The sequence below is a fragment of the Zingiber officinale genome, chromosome 10A (assembly GCF_018446385.1).
Source record: "Zingiber officinale cultivar Zhangliang chromosome 10A, Zo_v1.1, whole genome shotgun sequence".
Taxonomy (NCBI): Eukaryota; Viridiplantae; Streptophyta; class Magnoliopsida; order Zingiberales; family Zingiberaceae; genus Zingiber; species Zingiber officinale.
Genome location: NC_056004.1, coordinates 30,868,767 through 30,887,697, shown reverse-complemented (window position 1 = coordinate 30,887,697; position 18,931 = coordinate 30,868,767). Strand labels below are relative to the sequence as shown.

Sequence of the window (18,931 nt, the reverse complement as noted above, 5' to 3'; positions counted from 1 at the left end):
AATAAAGTTTGTAGGTTAGTTAAATATCTTTATGGTTTGAAGCAAGCCCCAAAGCAGTGGCACGAAAAATTTGATAGTGCTATGCTATCGTTTGACTTTGAAATGAATGACTCTGATAAATGTGTGTATGCTAAAATGAAAGGTGATAGTTGTATTATCTTATGTTTATATGTAGATGATATTCTACTTTTTGGTTCTAACCTCTCTATTATTAATGAGACTAAGACCCTCTTAAGCGGTAAGTTTGGTATGAAGGATATGGGTTGTGCTGACATGATTTTAGGGCTGAAGTTGACTCGATCAACTGATGGAATAACAATTTCTCAATCACTCTATATTGAGAGAGTATTAGAGAAATATGGCTATAGCCAAGTTAAATCTGTAGTCACACCGTATGATCCTTCAAAAACTCTCCATAAGAATAAGAGTGGTGTGGCAGTGTCTCAATTAAGATACTCACAAATAATAGGTAGTCTAATGTATTTAGCAAATTATTCTAGACCTGATATTTCTTTTGCTATATCGAAATTGAGCAGGTTTACCAGCTGTCCGGACAGAACGCATTGGGATGCATTAGATAGAATACTCAGATACCTAAAAGACACTATATCCTTGGGCTTGTGGTATGGGAGATTCCCTGCAGTCCTGGAGGGATATAGTGATGCTAGTTGGATAGCGGACACTGCTGACTGTAAAGGCGTTACTGGTTATGTCTTTACACTTGGAGGCGGTGCAGTTGCTTGGAGGTCTGTTAAACAGACGGTTATAACCCATTCTACATCTGAGGTAGAATTGTGTGCTTTGGATACCACAGTAACTGAAGCTGATTGGCTGAAGAGTCTTTTTTCTGAAATTCCCTTGATGATGAAGTCAATACCTTCTATTTCAGTACACTGTGATAATCAAATAACAATAGCTCAGATTAGAATCTCCAAGTATAATCAGAAACAGAAGAGACATGTACGAATACGATTAAAGTCTATTCGTGAGTTAGTGTCTCTTGGAGTGGTGTCATTGGACTTTGTAAGTTCAAAGAACAATATTGCTGATCCACTCACTAAAGGGCTTGATTCTGAGAAAATCAAGAGATCCAGTAAGGGAATGGGACTGAGGCCTATCCTGGATTCATCTATAGCAGCAACCCAACCTATCTGATTGGAGATCCCAAGAAGTAGGTTCAATGTGGTATAAACAAGCTATAAGGATGAATCGTAAGCATCAAATTGATTGAGATATAATCTCATAGTCTCTTCCCTGGATAGATGCTTGACTGCTAGTAAGGATGAGCTTAGGAGCTCTTAATGAGTTCAAGGTCTTAATGACAAGATGCTTGCAGTACATCCTTGGAGAACTCACCTATGGAAGTGTAACTGTGGGGCCGCAGTATGGGGGGTCTAGGCAACTCTCCTTAGCACTTATGAAACAAGATTCGGTGGCATGGCCGTAATGCACCAACCCAGAAGGATTCAACCGTCGCCAGTGATGAGTTGTTACCAATTGATCTTCACATATAAAAGGTTTAAGATCAAGACTCAGTTCTCTTCAAACCTATGTGAATAAGATTGATGTACTTAGGTGAAAATTCAAACCGGAAGGTATTTTCACTAAAAGCTCATTGCAACCAAGCCTCAGAACTTATCTTTGTTTTCGACTAAAATAATTTGAATTAGTGGGGGATTGTTGAGTTTTAATTCACATTATTCCTTATGCTTTTAGTCACACATTGCTAAGCCAAGAAGGTTGGAAGGCCTTATATATGGAGTCCTTCCATCCATGCTTAGCAATGTTAAGGGGACTTACACGCATGCACGGGCTGAGCCCAAATCAGGTGGTTTCGGGGGGTTTGAGCAAGAAATTCATAAACCGGGCGCGACGCACGCGATCATCGCGCGCAGGGGGGGGGGGGGGGGGCAAATCCCCAGCTCATGGGCCTCGCGCTTGCGGGCGGCCTAGTCTGTTTTTGCCAATTTGGTGACCTGGTTTATTTTTGTTGGTCCGGTTTGGTTCTGTCCCTAGCACCTGGTGGTTTGGTTCTGTCCGCGCGATGAAGCGAAGCAGCGCGACGGCATCTGTTCGATTCTGTCCGCGTCGCGTGAGGATGTGAAGCAGTGCACCCGTGCGTGAGATGAGGAAGCAGAAGCAAAGCGTGCGTCGCTTCCTCTGCACTGCTTCAAGTGTATAAATACACTTCCTCTGCTCCTTCTCAACTCACTCCGAACAAAGCAAAGCATTCCTCTGCTCTCTGCTTTCTCTTTCTTCTTCTTTCCAAGTTTTGAGGCTTGGTTCTGCGATCTGAGATTGAGTCCGAGTGCGACGTTCGTCTTGGAGTGCACCTATGAACGACGCGAGCGGTTGTCGGATCTTGGGTGGATTTTACCGAAGAGCCTCTGCACCGTGAGCGGCAATAAATTCTCTAAAGACAGTCGGCAAGCCCGACGCTTCAACCGGAGATACACAAATTCTTAACCTTACTCTTATTACCGTTTATTGCATGCTTGTCATTTATTGGTGCAATTATAGATTACTGTGTTAGTGTAATCATATCACAATAGATGAGTCAACTAAATATCAGATTGACTTGATTGATGGTTGGTTAGTTGATTGAACAATTGAGTAAGGCTCAATTCAAAGCAAACAGCAAATATTTCTGTTTGTAACGAAGTTGCCTGAGGAGTTCAATTGAAACCAAGTCAACTGTCCAAGTTTATAATGCATTTGAAAATTTATACCACAATTTTATCTAAATGACTCAATTATCATGGGAAGGAGTCAACTGATATAATGTTGAGCCAACTGACGAGGATCAATTAGTCGATCGCATCAAGACAACCCAAGACTTGTGCCTGCAAGCTTATCTTGATGAGTCAACTACCAGGTGTCGGGGTTGACTGACATGGATAATAGTCAATTGGAAAGGCTTGGAGTCGACTGACGATAGCAGCTAACAAAGATTGATATTGCACAGATTAAGCTTCAGCCGACTAACCATGTAAAATAATCAATTGACATTAATACAGTATTGCTGTTGGAGCTCATCCATTGTCATTTTGAAAACAACCAGTCTCATAAAGTGCATACCAAACCATTAATAATATAACGAAAATATTATCTTTATAATCCAAAAGCGAAAGCTTACAAATAAAGATAACATGAACTAAAAGGACGAATCACTTGGACACGACTTCATTACCAGTCCCAACACATCTCTTGCTCCTCCTTCTCAACTTGTTCCTCGTCTTTATCTGGAGATGGGAGTAAGGGGGTGAGTGCTTAGGAAAACACTCAGTGAGTGGAATCGATCGAACATAGCATGACAGAATACAAAACATAGCAAGACATTCGGAATTCATGACAAAAACATATTTCATGAAACATGACACTAACATAACTTAATTGAAAACATATACTTTTAGCATTGTTAATCATCTTATTTTCTATGGTATTACTGATCAGTCTCTTATATGTAATTCCTCTAAAGGGTGAGACCATATATCGGTTATTATTACCCACCGCTTCAGGGTCATAACTTGTCATATTTTATCATGTTTTCAGAAATTTCCTTTAACTGATTAGTCCCCTATATGTAATTCCTCTAAGGGGTGATGTCATATATCGATTATTATTACCCACTGCGTCAGAACCATAACTTGTCATATCTTATCATATTTACGGAAATTCCATTTACCATGTCTAACTTAAGTCTTAACAGTGCATCTTGGCATAAAAAGAAATGAATTTACAATATAAAATGATGAAATGTAAACATAGCCCGCAACTATATTCGAAACGAAAAGCCCACTAGGTCAGAAACTTTTCGATTTTGGATAGAAATTTTACGGGACTTGAACTTGCACTTGTTGATTGAAACTTGGGCAGAAACTTGCACGAAATGTAGATGAGGTTTTGACAAATTTCTGCAGCACTTGGACAGGATGTTTTTCAAAGGATTCAAGTGTGCCTTTGGAAGACAATGCCTTGGCTATTTATAAGCCAACCATGGCTAAATGAAGGGGTGGACAAGGCATATAAAGAGATAGCTAGATGGAGGGTCATCCATTAAAAAGGCTAGGTGAAAGATCATGGCTAAATGAAAGGTCATCTATTAAAAAGGCTAGGTGAAATGTCATGGCTAGATGAAAAGTTATCCATTAAAAATGCTAGGTGAAAGGTCACCATACCATTACAACTTAGCACATGAAACATAGGCATAGCTAGAACAAGTCCAAATTACATAAAAGCATTAACACATGACTTATTATGTTATCATGATAAAACCAAAAGAAACATAGGCATACAATTTTAACATATGACTCACTAAGTCATCTTGTTAGGAAGCAAGAAGAAACATAGATATAATTAGAATAAAAATTTAAAACAGATAAAATTAACATGTGACTCATTAAATTATCATGATGAAGAACATAGAAGAAACATATGCGTAACTAGACCCAACATCCGAAGTCCCTAAGATCCAAACCTACACATGACACAAAGTAATCATAAACTTGGGTTCAATTTTATTTTTTTTATGGTATCAAGATTTCTAGGAGCCGAACCTGACTTAACCTTCAGGATGCGTTTGGTTCAAGTTATCATGTATAACCTTGGTTATGTGATTACCAAGTAATCACATAACCAAGGTTATGAGAAATAAAATATAACCAAATGTTATTTGGTTCAACCTAGGTAATGTAACAAAAACTTATTTGTTTGAAGGTTTTAATAAATAACCTAGTTTAATATTTTACTATATTACCCTTAGCTACAAAATCAACCATGTATATTATTATGATTCTTATTCTTATTATTTAAATTCTACGTTTTTTTATTTTTTATTTTTCACGTTTTCTTTATTTTCATGTTTTTTTTTTGTTTTTTTTAAATTTCTTTTCATTTTTCATTTTTTTTTGTTTTTTTTTAAAATTTTTTACATTTTTTAATTTTTTATGTTTTTTAATTTTTTCTATTTTTTTTCTATTTTTTAAAATTTTTTTACGTTTTTATTATCTTTACGTTATTTATTTTTTTAAAAAAAATTTACTTTTTTTCTTTCTATTTTTTATGTTTTTTATTTTTCCTCAATTTAAATTATTTTTTAAAATTTTTTTATGTTTTTTCTATTTTTTAATGTTTTTTTACCTTTTTATTTTTTTTAAAAGTTTTTTATTTTGTTCTTTATATTTTTCTTTTTGATCATATTTTTCTCTTATTCGAGGAAAAATTTCGTTAACCCCGGAATCAAGAAAAACCTCAATTTTTCGAGGTTTTCCAATTCTGGATTACATACCCCTTTTGCTGACGTGTCGGGCATGGAACATTATTCGGAAATCATCGATTACCTAACCAAACAAGGTTTTCGTTGATAACCTTGGATGGATAACCCCCAACCAAACGTACCCTCAAAGGTATGTCCATTAGTGTCTATCACCATGTCCAAAATGGGATCTTCACATTGGTAGCTATATCTTGAGAAGAATTATGGAATTTATGATTATGATTTTTGTTTGCATTAACAGATTCTTCCTGAGATTAACATCTAAAAATTTGGTATTTCGAAGATACATGAAGATGCTCTGAGTTTGTGGAGTCTTGATAAAGATGAGAATGATGTCAAATTATATAGGAAAAAATTGACCTATGAAGGCTTGTCGGATTTTGATTCATGAAGTGCAATGCTTAGGGTATTTAATGATGACCAACTATCCACATAAAGCATCTATATTTTTAGAAATACTTATCCATTTATCTATTAATCTACGAATCTAATGCTACTGTCTCCTTAGATGAATTTTAAAAAATGACTCAATCCCATCAAGTTGGGAAATGATATCAATATTTAATTGTGATTTTGTGGTTTCTTGACTATCAATATGCAATCTCAAAGATGCGTCTTTCTTGGGGGTTAACAAGGCTGGGCAAGGATTAAGATTATGTTCTGCAAATCCTTCAGCTAAAAGGGCCTTCTATCTGTCTGCATAGTTCAACTTTTTCTATAGGATTCTTTTTTTTTCCCTAGTACGCATGTTCTAATTTCTTTGTAGCACATAAGTATCGTACTATAATCCAGTTGTTCTCTCATTAATTTTTCTGTATTTATTTATTCATGCCTAACTACCATTCAACTTTTAGTCAAATGCATCTTCTGGAATGGGCGCTGCTGAGAATTGCAAAGAAATATTCCCTAGAGCTTCAGAGGAAGAAGACTGATCGTCATGATGAAAGTAAAAGCAAGTTGTCGTGGAGAAGACTGGAAACGCTACTGAAAGTTATGATGATTTTGTGGCATCTCTTCATTGCTTGGCAAGTCACTGTAGAGAATTGTCAGAAAAGCAAAATATTCTTCATTGCTTGGTAAGTCTCTCTATTCTAGATTGTTTTTTTGTTATTATTATTTCTTATATAGTTGGACTCTCTTCATACTTTTAATGCATGTACATATTATTTTAGGCTATGAAATGAATCTAAAATGCTCAAAATGGATAGAATGCTCATTGTGAATTCTAACTCTTAAAATGAAGTCAGTAGTTGGCTTGTGACATCCTCAAGAAATTTTATAAATTTGCAAATCTTGTCATCTTTATTGTTATTCTTGAGAGGGAACTGAAATTGAAGCCCGCCTTTTTTAGAGTAAATGGTTATAGTCTCCATCAGTGTCTCAACTGTGTCATTTATTAGATTGTTTTGTTGATCAATAACAGGAACCTGCTCTAGAAGTTCATCTCCTCCAGCGTAGCTGCAATTTATCATAGAAGCCTATTTAAGGGTGTAACTATTCTCTTCTTGTCTGTAAATATCAGGTCTCCTTTTGTGTCTCGAATCCGAGCTAAGATGCTGTATGCCACCTCCAAGGATCGGTTCAGGCGAGAACTCGATTTACGAGCTTCATGCTACTGATCTCACAGAATTGGACCATGAAATTCTGAGAGAACGAGCTCATTAATCTCACTGATCTCATTGACTCTTGAACTGCAATGCAGGCACTACCTTAAGTACTCATTTCATCGCAAGAAGATCATCTGAGATCCTGAGATTCCAGTAATCAATGGGTTACGCTGCTGGAATTTATGTTTGGGCAAAAATCATAAGCGACATCCCAAATTAAAAGGAATATCAGATGAACGCTCTTAAAAAAAAAAACATCAAATAGGCCCTCTCATGATTTTATTTTGAAATTATCAAATGATCTGATGAGGTTGTAAAAGTTATCGGATAATTTCTATGTGTAACAAGTAACAGCTACCGGGTAACAACTATTCGATAGTTGTTACAATATGTTTATGATGAATTTAGGATTTATGATTTATAATGTGTAGAAGCTGAAGGATTGTAAAGTACTAGAAGGGGATGAATAGCATGAGTCATTTTTTCATGTTTTTTCGTAAAACTTGAGAATGTAGCCGAAAATAGAAAGAGAAAAATAAAAAACTAATACAAATTTGTTTTACTTGGTTTGGAGCTTTCAACGACTTCTACTCTAAAGTTCGCACTCGCTGAGTGATTTAATTGGATAATCATTATGAGCTCGAATAAATCATTATGAGCTCGAATAATTATACAGATTTTAAGTACAAAACAAATAAGTAAAATATATCAACAACAAGAAAAGTAATAGTTTGAGCGTTAGTTGTTGGAGTAGCTTTTCGGTATCGTAGAGATCTTCTCGAAGTAGTGTGTGAGTAGAAAATCAGAGCAAATCTTTTATTGAGGCTGTTGGTCAAAGTCTCTTTTATCGGTCTTTCCAGGTGTGTGGACTACCCTCGGGCACCTCAATCAAGGTCTATCCGATTTTACTTTATTGCTGAGTTACTTGCCTTTGGGCACGTGGACTACCCCCGGGCGCCTTGACCATTGATGTTGTCACACCTCGATGAAGCTCTATTTGCAAAGTTCTATACAACTCTGGACGCTTGGATCGATCTGGGCGCCTGAATCTTGATGTGCGTCGACCAATTGGAACATGCCAACTTAGATGCACACGTGGCTTGTTTTGGTCCCATCCAAGCACCTGAACTCTTCCAGGGTGCATGGAGATTCTTTTTCTAGCCAACTTTCAATTTTAATTTCATATACCACAGAGTTAGCAAAACATACAATAATATGAAAAATAAGTATTATGTTTGATAGTGTCCGAACTATTTGGTCATGCCTTTGGGTTTCGCTGAAATCCTAGGCCTGACCGACGCTTACTGTTCCCTCAACGAGGAACACGTTCTCACTGAATTTCTCCTCGAGCTTTTTTACTTTTACTTACCATTTGTAGACTTAGTTGATCTTGATCTCTTGATCCACTAGGTCTTTTTGCTAGATGCCTATCTGGACTACAACCAATCGTCTAGCCCTTCCTGACCTGACTGGACTTCTTGCCAGCTGTCTAGTCCTCTCTGAGACTCTGACTCAGCTGGACTTCTTGCTAATCGTTTGGTCCTCCCTGACCTGACTTCAGCATGGTGTCTGGTCCTTATCAAGTCTTTCAGTGTTGCACATTTGATAAATGAATTAAAATACAACATATAACTTTAACTTTTTTTTATCATACATCAAAATCTGAATTTGATCGTCAGTGCTAACTGTACCAACATAAGCTTCTCGATAGCTGTTACGATATGTAGTGTAGAAGCTATAGTAGCTGTTATCACGTTGTTAGTGTGACTTTAGGGTTTAGTATATGTGAACATTATTATATCAAAATAGCTTGTACAATTATTTTAAAGTTCTTTTGATAAAGTTTAAATAATTTTAATTAAATTGATAAATAATATTTTAATATAATAGTGTGCAGATATCATAAATCTTAAACTTACATTAAATACGTTTTAACAGCTACTAGACAGTTTATATATAATATAAATCCTAAATCTTTACTCACCCTAAATAAGTTATAACATCTATTGGGTGACTTCTATACATTATAGTAGCTACCCTATAGCTCCTACAATAGTGCTAGGTTAAAAGATAATTTCAAAATAAAATCACGGAAGGAGTATCCATTTGATTTTTTTTTTTAAAAAAAATATCCTTAGATGATTTATAAATTTTGAAAAGCTCTTTTGATTTATGTCCTTCGGGTATTAATCAATGTGACAAAAGGTCATGTGTTGACCCTAGACGTCCCACACAGTTGGTCTCATAACCATGTATAGAGAGGTAAATTAAGAAATTATAGATGACCCTATGGGGAGGGTATATTCTTGATTTTTACTAAGATTTGACTTTTGCTCAATGGAGCAAGTCTACCACCCCATGGTTACCATCTTAGTTATGCCCTAAGACCCTTTATGTATTAATCAATTGTAACAAAAGGTGATTACGTTGATCCTAACGTCCCTCACAATTTGTTTTTAGATTAGGTAAAGCGAGATAAATCACGAGATCAACTTATAGCCGACCGCCAAGTGGTTAGGAGTTAGGAGGAGTTTTTTTTTCAAAGGACATGCACCTGCTGGAAATTGATCCCTACTATATTGTGGCAAATTTATTATCCTCTAGCCAATTTGATACTCTCGTAGGGACCCTTTATGTATTAATAAATTGTAGTAAAATGTAATTATGCTCATTCCATGTGTCCTTATAGTCCATCGCTAATTTATATGAAGGAAGGTAAATCATGGAGTGAGTTCACAGTCAACCGTTAGGTGACTAAGGGTGGAAGGAGTTTTTCTCCAAGGATATGTGTCATGTTAAGAATTGATTTTTATTCCATTATAATAAATATGTCACTTTTTAATCAATTGGGTAAAATCCCTTTATGTAATAATCAAGGATCAACCGAAACTTGACCCCACGGGTCATCTGAGATAGTAAGTGGTAGCATACTTGTCATATGAGGTCGCGGGGTCGAACCGTAGGGCTGTCGGGGTATAAATCTCTGGATCCTGTGCAACTCACCCCACCATCACTTGCCCTCTCGGCTGCCATGATTTACTTCCCTCGTGATGGCCTAGGATCAGATGCGATGGGGACACTGGGGACGAGCGATCTCATCTTTTACTACAAGGATCAACTGAAACTATATTGATAAATGGTAGAAACAATGAGCGTACTTATGCAACTGTAAGTACCTCTAAGATAAGTCTGTCTTTCTTTATAGTCAGATATTATTTATCGGCATTGTTACATTTAACAAATAGATAGGCGGTCATTCTTTATTGAATTCGACCGTTGCATAACGTTCGGGAGAATTATTGGCCTGCGAGCACAGCGAGAGGCATGTGACATTACTCTTCGCCCTATTTAAACTCCACTCAACCTTCCTGCTCTATCAACTCGCTGCTTGTTCACGCCAACCTACAACTACAGTGGTGACGCATAACTTGCCGCAGTCTGGTGAGAAGAGTAATTGGCTTGGGAATGGGGTTTGTTCTCGTCCTCTCTCTTCCTTTCATCCTCTTCACCGTCTTGCTTGGATTTGGGTGCTTCCTCCTTGGCAGAGCCAAAGGGAGGGAGGAGGCCCGCGCCGCCGTCTACGCAGCTCCGATGGCCCCGCCTGAAGTAGTTGCGAGGAAGGAAGGACCAGGCAATGTTTGAGAACTTGAACATGAATGAAGAGGAAAAGGAAGCACCAGGCCACGTTTGACAACTTGAATATGAAGAGGAAAAATCTACATGTACAATCTATATGCTTCTACTATGTTATTTTATCCGACTGTGAATTCTTTTATGAGCCGTCTATATGTCAAAAATAATTTTGATTTCTTTAGGAAAATGTGTTTTTATATTTAATGCATATGAATATGTATATATATTTTCTATGTGATTAGTCTACTCGATTCGCTTGACCTTTTTAAGAGGACAAAAGTTGAATGAATGAATAAAATAGTTTTATTTTTTTTTTTCAAAAAATATCTTATTTTTACTAAAACAAATATAATGACCATTATTTTTAATCCTATAAAATCCTAGATTTTTTTTTTTTTTGCAAAACTGAGAAGAAGGTATAAAAAATATAAGTTAAGCACAAAGCATAAGGAGTGATTATATAATTGTGTCCCCAAATATACGCTCACTCAACAGTTTATAGGAAAATATAATGACCATTATTTTTAATCCTATAAAATCCTAGATTTTTTTTTTTTTTTTGCAAAACTGAGAAGAAGGTATAAAAAATATAAGTTAAGCACAAAGCACAAGGAGTGATTATATATAATTGTGTCCCCAAATATACACTCACTCAACAGTTTATAGGAAAATATTCTCTTAGATTTAGTATATAGATAAGAAAATGTATTTTTGTGTTTTCTTATTTGAGCTAATTGTGGGAGTTAGAGGGCTTGATTTGATTAGTCAAGTCTAACACTTTTTTGGTCTGCCTAGATCACCTTAACCAATCAACACTTGCCTTGCCAATCAACTTACATTGATCAGCATACCCTATCTTGACTCGCCCAAATCGATCAATCCATGGATTTGTGCTTGATTTCCCTATTTTGCATATTCAACTCGATTGGTCTACTCGATGGCCTGCCTAATCAAGCCGATTTGTTGACTTGACAAACTGAATTGATTAATCAAATGAACTCAACTCACTTAACTATTCTAACACATCTAACTCATTGAATCCAATTGACTCATTTGGTATGTTGTGGTGCTCCTTCGGTACGCTCGAGCCCCTCCTTTCCTTCTCTCCTCAAAGCTGAGGGGGTATTGGTTCTTCGATCGCTCGGGCCTCGATCTTCTATGGGCCAAAGCACGTTAGCCGATGTCGGTGTGGACGGTGTGGTCTCTCTAACAATCAAGTTAGCTTGGAGCTGAAAGAAGAAGGATTGATTGTGGGAGCGCGAGGAAAATAAGTCTCTACGCACGAGAAAAAAAATATACCTTTACTTAAGCCATGTTTGGTAAGGTGTAATCTGTCTTGTAATATAATCAGGATTACATTATAAGATTGATTATTTTATTTGTTTTAACTTTAAACCTGTAATGTAATGTAATCTCAATTACAAAATGTAGTGAAGTTTTGTAATATGAATTACAAAGCAAATACTATGTAATCCGATTATATTACGAGGTTATTGTTTAATCAAAATTTGAATGTCGAATATACCCCTAGTCAGCCGTTGCCCGTCGACCGTCCGTTGCCCGCCGCCCTCCGTCGGTCATCGGTCGTCGGCCGTCGCCACTGCTGATCGTCGGCCGTCGGTCGCCGCTGTCGCCCGTCACGGCCGCGGCCGGTCGTCGATCGTCGACTGCCTCCGGTCGTCGGTTGTCGGCCGCTGTCGATCGTCGGTCGTCGGCCGCCACCGACCGCCGCCGGTCACCGGTCGTCGGCCACCGCCGACCACCGCCACCAGTCGTCAGCCATCGCCGTTGCTGTCGTCGCCCGACATCGGCCGTTGCCGATTACCGACCGTCGCCGATTACTGGCTGTCGACGACCGCAATCTCCAACAGAGGTGCAGCGGCCGTCGGTAGAAGTCGTAGGATATTTTTGTCAGTTTATAATAATGTGAATTACATTCCTTATAAAAAATAACGGATACCAAACAAAAAAATGTAATCACCTTTGTAATCAAAGATTACATACATTATATTACCAAATGTAGTAATATAATCAAGATTACATTCCATTATATTATAAATTTGATTACATTACAAACTCGATTATATTACATTCAACCAAACGTAGTTTTATTGTTGTTGGACCTTATATAATTGATGAAAAATAATTTCCACGTGTACTGCCCGTGTGACCTGTAGAAGGCGGGCTTGCTTGTGGGATTGCACTGTGAGGGCGACTACCCAATCAATACAAGACGAAGAAGAGGGCGACTACCCAATCGAATTCACCGTAGCTATATCAATTGTGGCAACCCTAGCTACATCAATATAATCTATTCACGACGTCCAATTGATCTGATTTATTCACGAGGTCCAATTGATCCATTTGATCAGATTAACTCATTCAGTCTACCTAAATTGGTTACAGCAAATCATTTAATTTGCTAAAATTCACCAGCTGAGATAAAACAAAATATTTTACAACTAAAAGTAAATATAATAAAAAAAATATTTAATATAGAAATAAATTTATTTACTTCACTATGTTTTAAAAAATTGTGAATAGTTTTAATATTATAATTTTCTCCTCTATATTTTAGCAAGTATTGTCATAATATCACTACAATTTATATATTGATCCTATTCGAAAATTTAAAAAATGGAAAGTTGAGGGTGTGTCGCTCCTACTGATTACATGTAGACTCCACTTTGATATGCAACATAGATGATATCAGTGTCGAGTCAGAGAAGGGGTCCCCGGTGTTGGCTCTCCAATGCTCAAGTCAGTCATCGACGATGAAGTAGAAGACGGAGAAAAAATGAATAGTAGAGAGCACAGTGTCTCGCGTATTGTGTATCTCCGTCGATGCTTGGACCCTTCTTATATAGAGCTCCTGTGGCGCGTGTGCACGCTTCCCAAGACAAGCATGCTTCCCAAAGTTTTCCTTGAAAAGACTTGTCAGTAAAGTGTCCCTGAATAGTATCTTAACGGGCAAATCATATCTCTGAAGTCACAATGGAAACTTCCGCTGTACGATCTTCTAGCTGTCCATGCCTGGCGTCGGCGACACCAATTCTCAAAAGGGTGTCGATGGATGTCAGAGGGAGTGTATTGCTAGGCCACGGGTTGGCCGCTCGACAGGAACTTCGCCGCTTTGGTGTCTCGTCTGGTCGACCAGAACCTCACTACTCCTGCGCATGTGTTCGCTCGACCGAAGTTCCACTTTACCATTGTCGAGACCTGATACCAGACCGAGTGAGGTAGTCGCTCGACCGAAGTTGAATTCTGGCCATATCAATTTCTACTGTTTGGCCGAGCAGGATAGCCACTCGGCTCGACTTCTGCACCTCGTCTCCTCTTCCGTTCGGCGTCCAATAATCCATTGAGCGTCGATTATTTACACCGCTCCGTGTCGAAGACGAGATCGGATCGAAACTTTCTCCCTCTGATTGGGGCATGATCACTCCGATTAACTTATGATATCTAAGCGTTGACCGTTTTTAACCTTTATTGTGACAACAATCTTCCACTGAATAAGACCCCTCCTCATTAACGCATCGTTTTCCATCATAATTTCACCCCTAACAAATTATAAATGCTATAGATTTAAACCAATTTTAGTTGTGTTCTGCTAGTGGAAAAACAATATATTTTTGTCTAATATTTTTTTTTAGAAGTTTCAAAATTTTACTACTTCATTTGGATAGCTGGGACCCACAGTCACGTGGCTGGGGTTCTGTTCTTCGCTCGGTGGAAACGGTTCGGTGTACTACCACTAAAATATTAAAGAAAAACTCCATCTAGCTGTTTCGTCGCAACTCTCTTTATCACGCTCTTAATCACACAAACTGCGATTGACGCTGCCGCACCGGTTACTGCCTGCCGACGCCGACCGGACGCTTCCCTGATTCTGGCGCCGCTAGCAGCCTCCTCCTACCATCCTCTTTTCCTATCTTCCTTTGCCTCTTTTCCTCTGGCTCTGTCTCCACGCGGAGTTAGCGCCGGACCGTATAAGCGAGCCAAGGTAAATGGCCGGGGGCACCCCTCTCGGCGGCAGCAGCGACCTAGGAGGCGGAATCAGCCCTTCCCTTGTGAAAATCGTTCTGGTTTCAATGGCCCTGGGCCTCGCCGGCTACATCGTAGGCCCCCCGCTCTACTGGCACATTGCCGAAGCCCTCGGCAGCTCCTCCTCCTGCCCTCCTTGCGCCGCTTGCGATTGTTCCGCTCAGCCCCTCCTCTCCGTTCCTGAAGGTTCTCCCTCCACCCTCCACCCTCCGCATTCGCTTTATTTTTCCTCCAGCCTTTCTCGACCAGATCTGACGACGATCTGGCGCATCTTCCCTCTTGGATCTTAGGATCCCCTCTTTTTTGTTTCAGAATCTGTTAGTGACATTAGGATTGTGGATTTTTTGTGTTCTAAAGTTCTGAGTAATATTTTTCTGTTTGCAGAGTTGATCAACGTGTCCTTCACAGGTTAGTTATATGCTTTCCATCCCTGATCTTTAATTGCTTTATAAATGTACATTTAATATTGAGTAGTTGAAATCATTGAGAATCGTGGATTCGAGTATAATCTAAGTAATTACTCTTACAGCCTATTTCTAATAACTTCTAAAATAGATGAACATAAATTTGATAATCTTATGTTAAGATGGTGACTGTTGAGTGTTTTATTACTCTTTTTTTTTTGGTGGCAGATAAATCTGTCCTAGGAGTTCAAAACGTGTCACATTGCTAAAAATAGAAAGGAAAAAAAATTACTTAATGGGTATCTTACGTGATTTAGAGTGTTTATGCTATGCTCTGTTTCTGTAGTACACCAGTTTAAGAAGAGAAACAAGATAGGTGTATCATGCTGAATTTTTTTATTCTGGATTGAATGTGTTTCTAACTATAACCTAGCGTCTTTGAGATGCACCATTATTGTTCCTTGGGAGTGGTTAGAATGATAGAATTACAATATATCAAACCACTTTGGATTTTATTTGTTGCACATCCATACAAATCCATTTGCTACATGTTATGTGAATTGCCTAAACGTGTTGACCATTTTGAGTGGAAGAATTAAAGAACAATCTAAAGGAGATTAGGACAATTAATTTGATGGAATTTTGATGTTGCAAAAGGGAGTTACTTAAGACTATGTTATGAAATATTTTTCATTTAAGAAGTTTCCAATTAGAGCAATTTAATTATAGACATGCTTGAGGATGTAGATTGATCAAGATGTCATCACTATGAAGATACTTCGAAAAGATTTCAGGAAAATCAAAGCATCAAGATGGTTGGTATAGGATAAGAATAATTGTAAATTGCTATGGCTTTTCATTTCTATCTTTTTAAGCCATTTTTCCTATACCTCAAATTCCGGTACCTTATAGCTTAGTAAAAACCTACATTACAATTATTATTGCATTCATCTACTGATTTTGATACATACAGTGTCAAATTTGGGATTAAATTCCAAAGCTCTTCCTTTTCCTTGTCTTCTTTCATCCCAAACAACTAAAATCATGCATGACCATAATAGTTACCGATAAACCTTCTACAAGAGTCAGTCAACGATTAAACTGGCTGTTATAGAATTTACTATCTATCTTATTTTTGTTTTCTTTCACCCCATCAGCTATGAGTCTCCAAACTCTATGTAAGAGTTCTTGCTATCCACCTATCTTATTTAGGTTCGAGTATCCTACATAGGTATAGATCTAGGATGCATTGAACTTTTAAAAAGTTTTATACATGGTCAGTAAGGTGATACTGTAAACATGAGTATTAGTGGCTGAATTTGACACAGGTATGATAGAGTGTAGACTAAGAGTCCAAGTAACATATCCAACCACCTACCAAAAAGATCTTGAACTCTAATTTATATGCTTCTGTTGGTAAAGAGAAATTTGAGCTCACTTCATCTTGGATCTTCAACATATTCTTTAATCTCAAGATATTCTCAAATAGGTTAAAACACATTATGGGACGTCATTATTCAGCATTTCTAATCCTCATGTCTCCCATTTAGACTAAAAAGCAAATCTTATCAGACTGTGTCACAGCCCATTGTAGTTTATGGTTTATTGGACTTTTAGGACATTACACCTACAAAATGTTTATGTAACAAAGATGAGAATTTTATGATGGATGTGTGGATCGATTAACAAGGGGAAAATGCTAATAATCAGAGCATTTAGGAGTTGTTCCACCATAAAATAGGTTGAGAACGTGTGTAAAGATGACCAATAGATTATAGTTACAAGACTCAAATATATTAAAGTGGATAGTACAAGAGGTAAAGGTTGACCAAAAACATATCAATCTAATAAAAATGATTTAACTAATTTGAAAAATACAAGTGGGACTGCCTTTCGTAGAAGCCATGGAGAGATAGGACTCATGTACTCAACCATAAAATAATCTGGATAGGCATGTCTCAATAAAGGGTAGTCCGGTGTACGAAGCTCCCGCCATGCAGGGTCTTGGGGAAGGATCCATTGTACGCAGCCTTATCTTGCTTTTTGCAAGAGGCTGTCTCCAGGATTCGAATCCGTGACCTTTTGGTCACATGGCAACAACTTTTGCAATAGGCATGACTCAATGAGGATGATTATGACAATGTTCATAAAAGTTGCCTAGATTGTTTGGTACTACGTGTGTGGCTTTTGCAATGGTGAGCAACCACTATGGATATGTTGCTGCATGTGTATTCGGCATTCTTGTCATCCAAATTATATATTACTTTCTGAATAGGTTTTATGCATTTTTCAAAATTGAATGCAAACTACACCTGGTCTCAGATTCTATACACTGACTGTTTGATAGGTATGAAAATGCAATAGCAGACAAGCAATCATCTGCAAGGTGCTACCCACACAAACTATCCATTTTTATGTAATATACTTATCAGTTTTCATTCTAATCATTCCCCCACAACTTAGGCTATGTGCGGTACCGATTATTATACCGATGATTAATTGGTGCAAACTTGTAGCTTCCATTGGTAAAAGAAAATTTCTGAATTGACCCCTTTTAAGAGGACCTGAGTAATAAGCATATGCATCTGAGAGAAATATACTTCTTGCAAAGAGAATTTTTACCGTTATTTCATGTGCTATAGGAACATGTTTAGTGGAGCTTTTAGTTGGCACTTCAACTACTCTGTGGTTGTGCCAGTAAGAATTAAGTCACAGTTAAATGCTTTCAGGTGCATCATGTGCTGTTAGCCACTTCAAGCTGATTATGTAATGCATGATTAAATAATACTATCATGCTCACTAATCATGATGCACGATTATGTCACTGAACATTGTTTTCATTCTGTTTGCTGTTCTTTCCCTATTCTGAGAAGCCTTTTTTTTTTTTTTACTTTTGCTCAATTCCTTTGTTGCAGATTGTGCAAAACATGACCCAGAGGTCAGTGAAGAAATGGATAAGAATTTCAGAGACCTTCTTGCTGAAGAATTGAAGTTGAAAGAAGAAAAGGCAACTGAAGCTCAACATCGTGCCGATGTTACATTGCTCGAGGCAAAGAAGTTGGCTTCACAATATCAAAAAGAAGCCGACAAGTGCAGTTCAGGGATGGATACTTGTGAGGAAGCCCGAGAGAGGGCGGAGGCAGCACTACTTCAACAAAAGAAACTAACTGCTATGTGGGAGCAGAGAGCTCGGCGGCGAGGATGGAAAAATGCTCATGCTTATTAATGATATCACGTTCCATTTCCTTGTGAACCAAATGTATCTTTCCGGCTGCCTCCGAAGCTCCGAAGCAATCTTCCAAGTTGTCCATACGAGATTTGCTCCTCAAAGGGAAGTGCACTAGTGAAAATTCGTTTCATATTTATGACAACGATTTTAATCCATACGCAGAATAACATCCTGCTACATACCGTCTTCCTCGCAAGACGCTTTTGTGTCCTTTTGTTGTATTAAAAAAAATGGTACCTCTTAATTAGAGGCATGATGTTGGGCCATGCTATTTGTTTTCTCAATATAATTTAGAGCAAATCAAGTCTGCACATGCCACAAACACATCAGTGCCACGTCGGAGTCGTGGAATAAATCTGAACCTTCTAATTCAGATTAAATGGTCCTCTCACAGCCCTAAACAGACGTGTCAATTTGTCTGCTTTTCGTCTCTCTGTTTTCTCACATGGGGCTCTGGCCACTGGAAAACGAAAGCCAACCACTACCTTCTGCCAATCCCAGACCTGTCGATAAGGGAGCCCGCTTGTCATCCTGATAGCTTCCCATCCTCTTCGATATCAAAAGCAACATTTCAACTAGAGATCGGCCCGAGCCAGCCAAAAGCAAGTACGTATTCCAAGCAACCTTAGCTGCCTCTGGGACTTGGAAGCTCCCATGCCTCCAATAATGGGTGGTCAATATCCAAGCCAACGATGATACATATCCAAGCTCGTAAACAAGGTTTTGATTTGCACTTACC

At 38.0% G+C, this 18,931-nt stretch overlaps 1 protein-coding gene across 1 annotated transcript; it reads left to right on the top strand.

The window, feature by feature from the left end:
* Positions 1-14,311: 14,311 nt before the first annotated feature.
* On the top strand, positions 14,312-18,476 carry LOC122027102. The gene is made up of 3 exons (XM_042585947.1): positions 14,312-14,745; positions 14,944-14,967; positions 17,879-18,476. Exons 1-3 carry the CDS (start codon positions 14,523-14,525, stop codon positions 18,187-18,189), a joined length of 558 nt encoding a protein of 185 aa, XP_042441881.1. The 5' UTR covers positions 14,312-14,522; the 3' UTR covers positions 18,190-18,476.
* Positions 18,477-18,931: the final 455 nt, after the last annotated feature.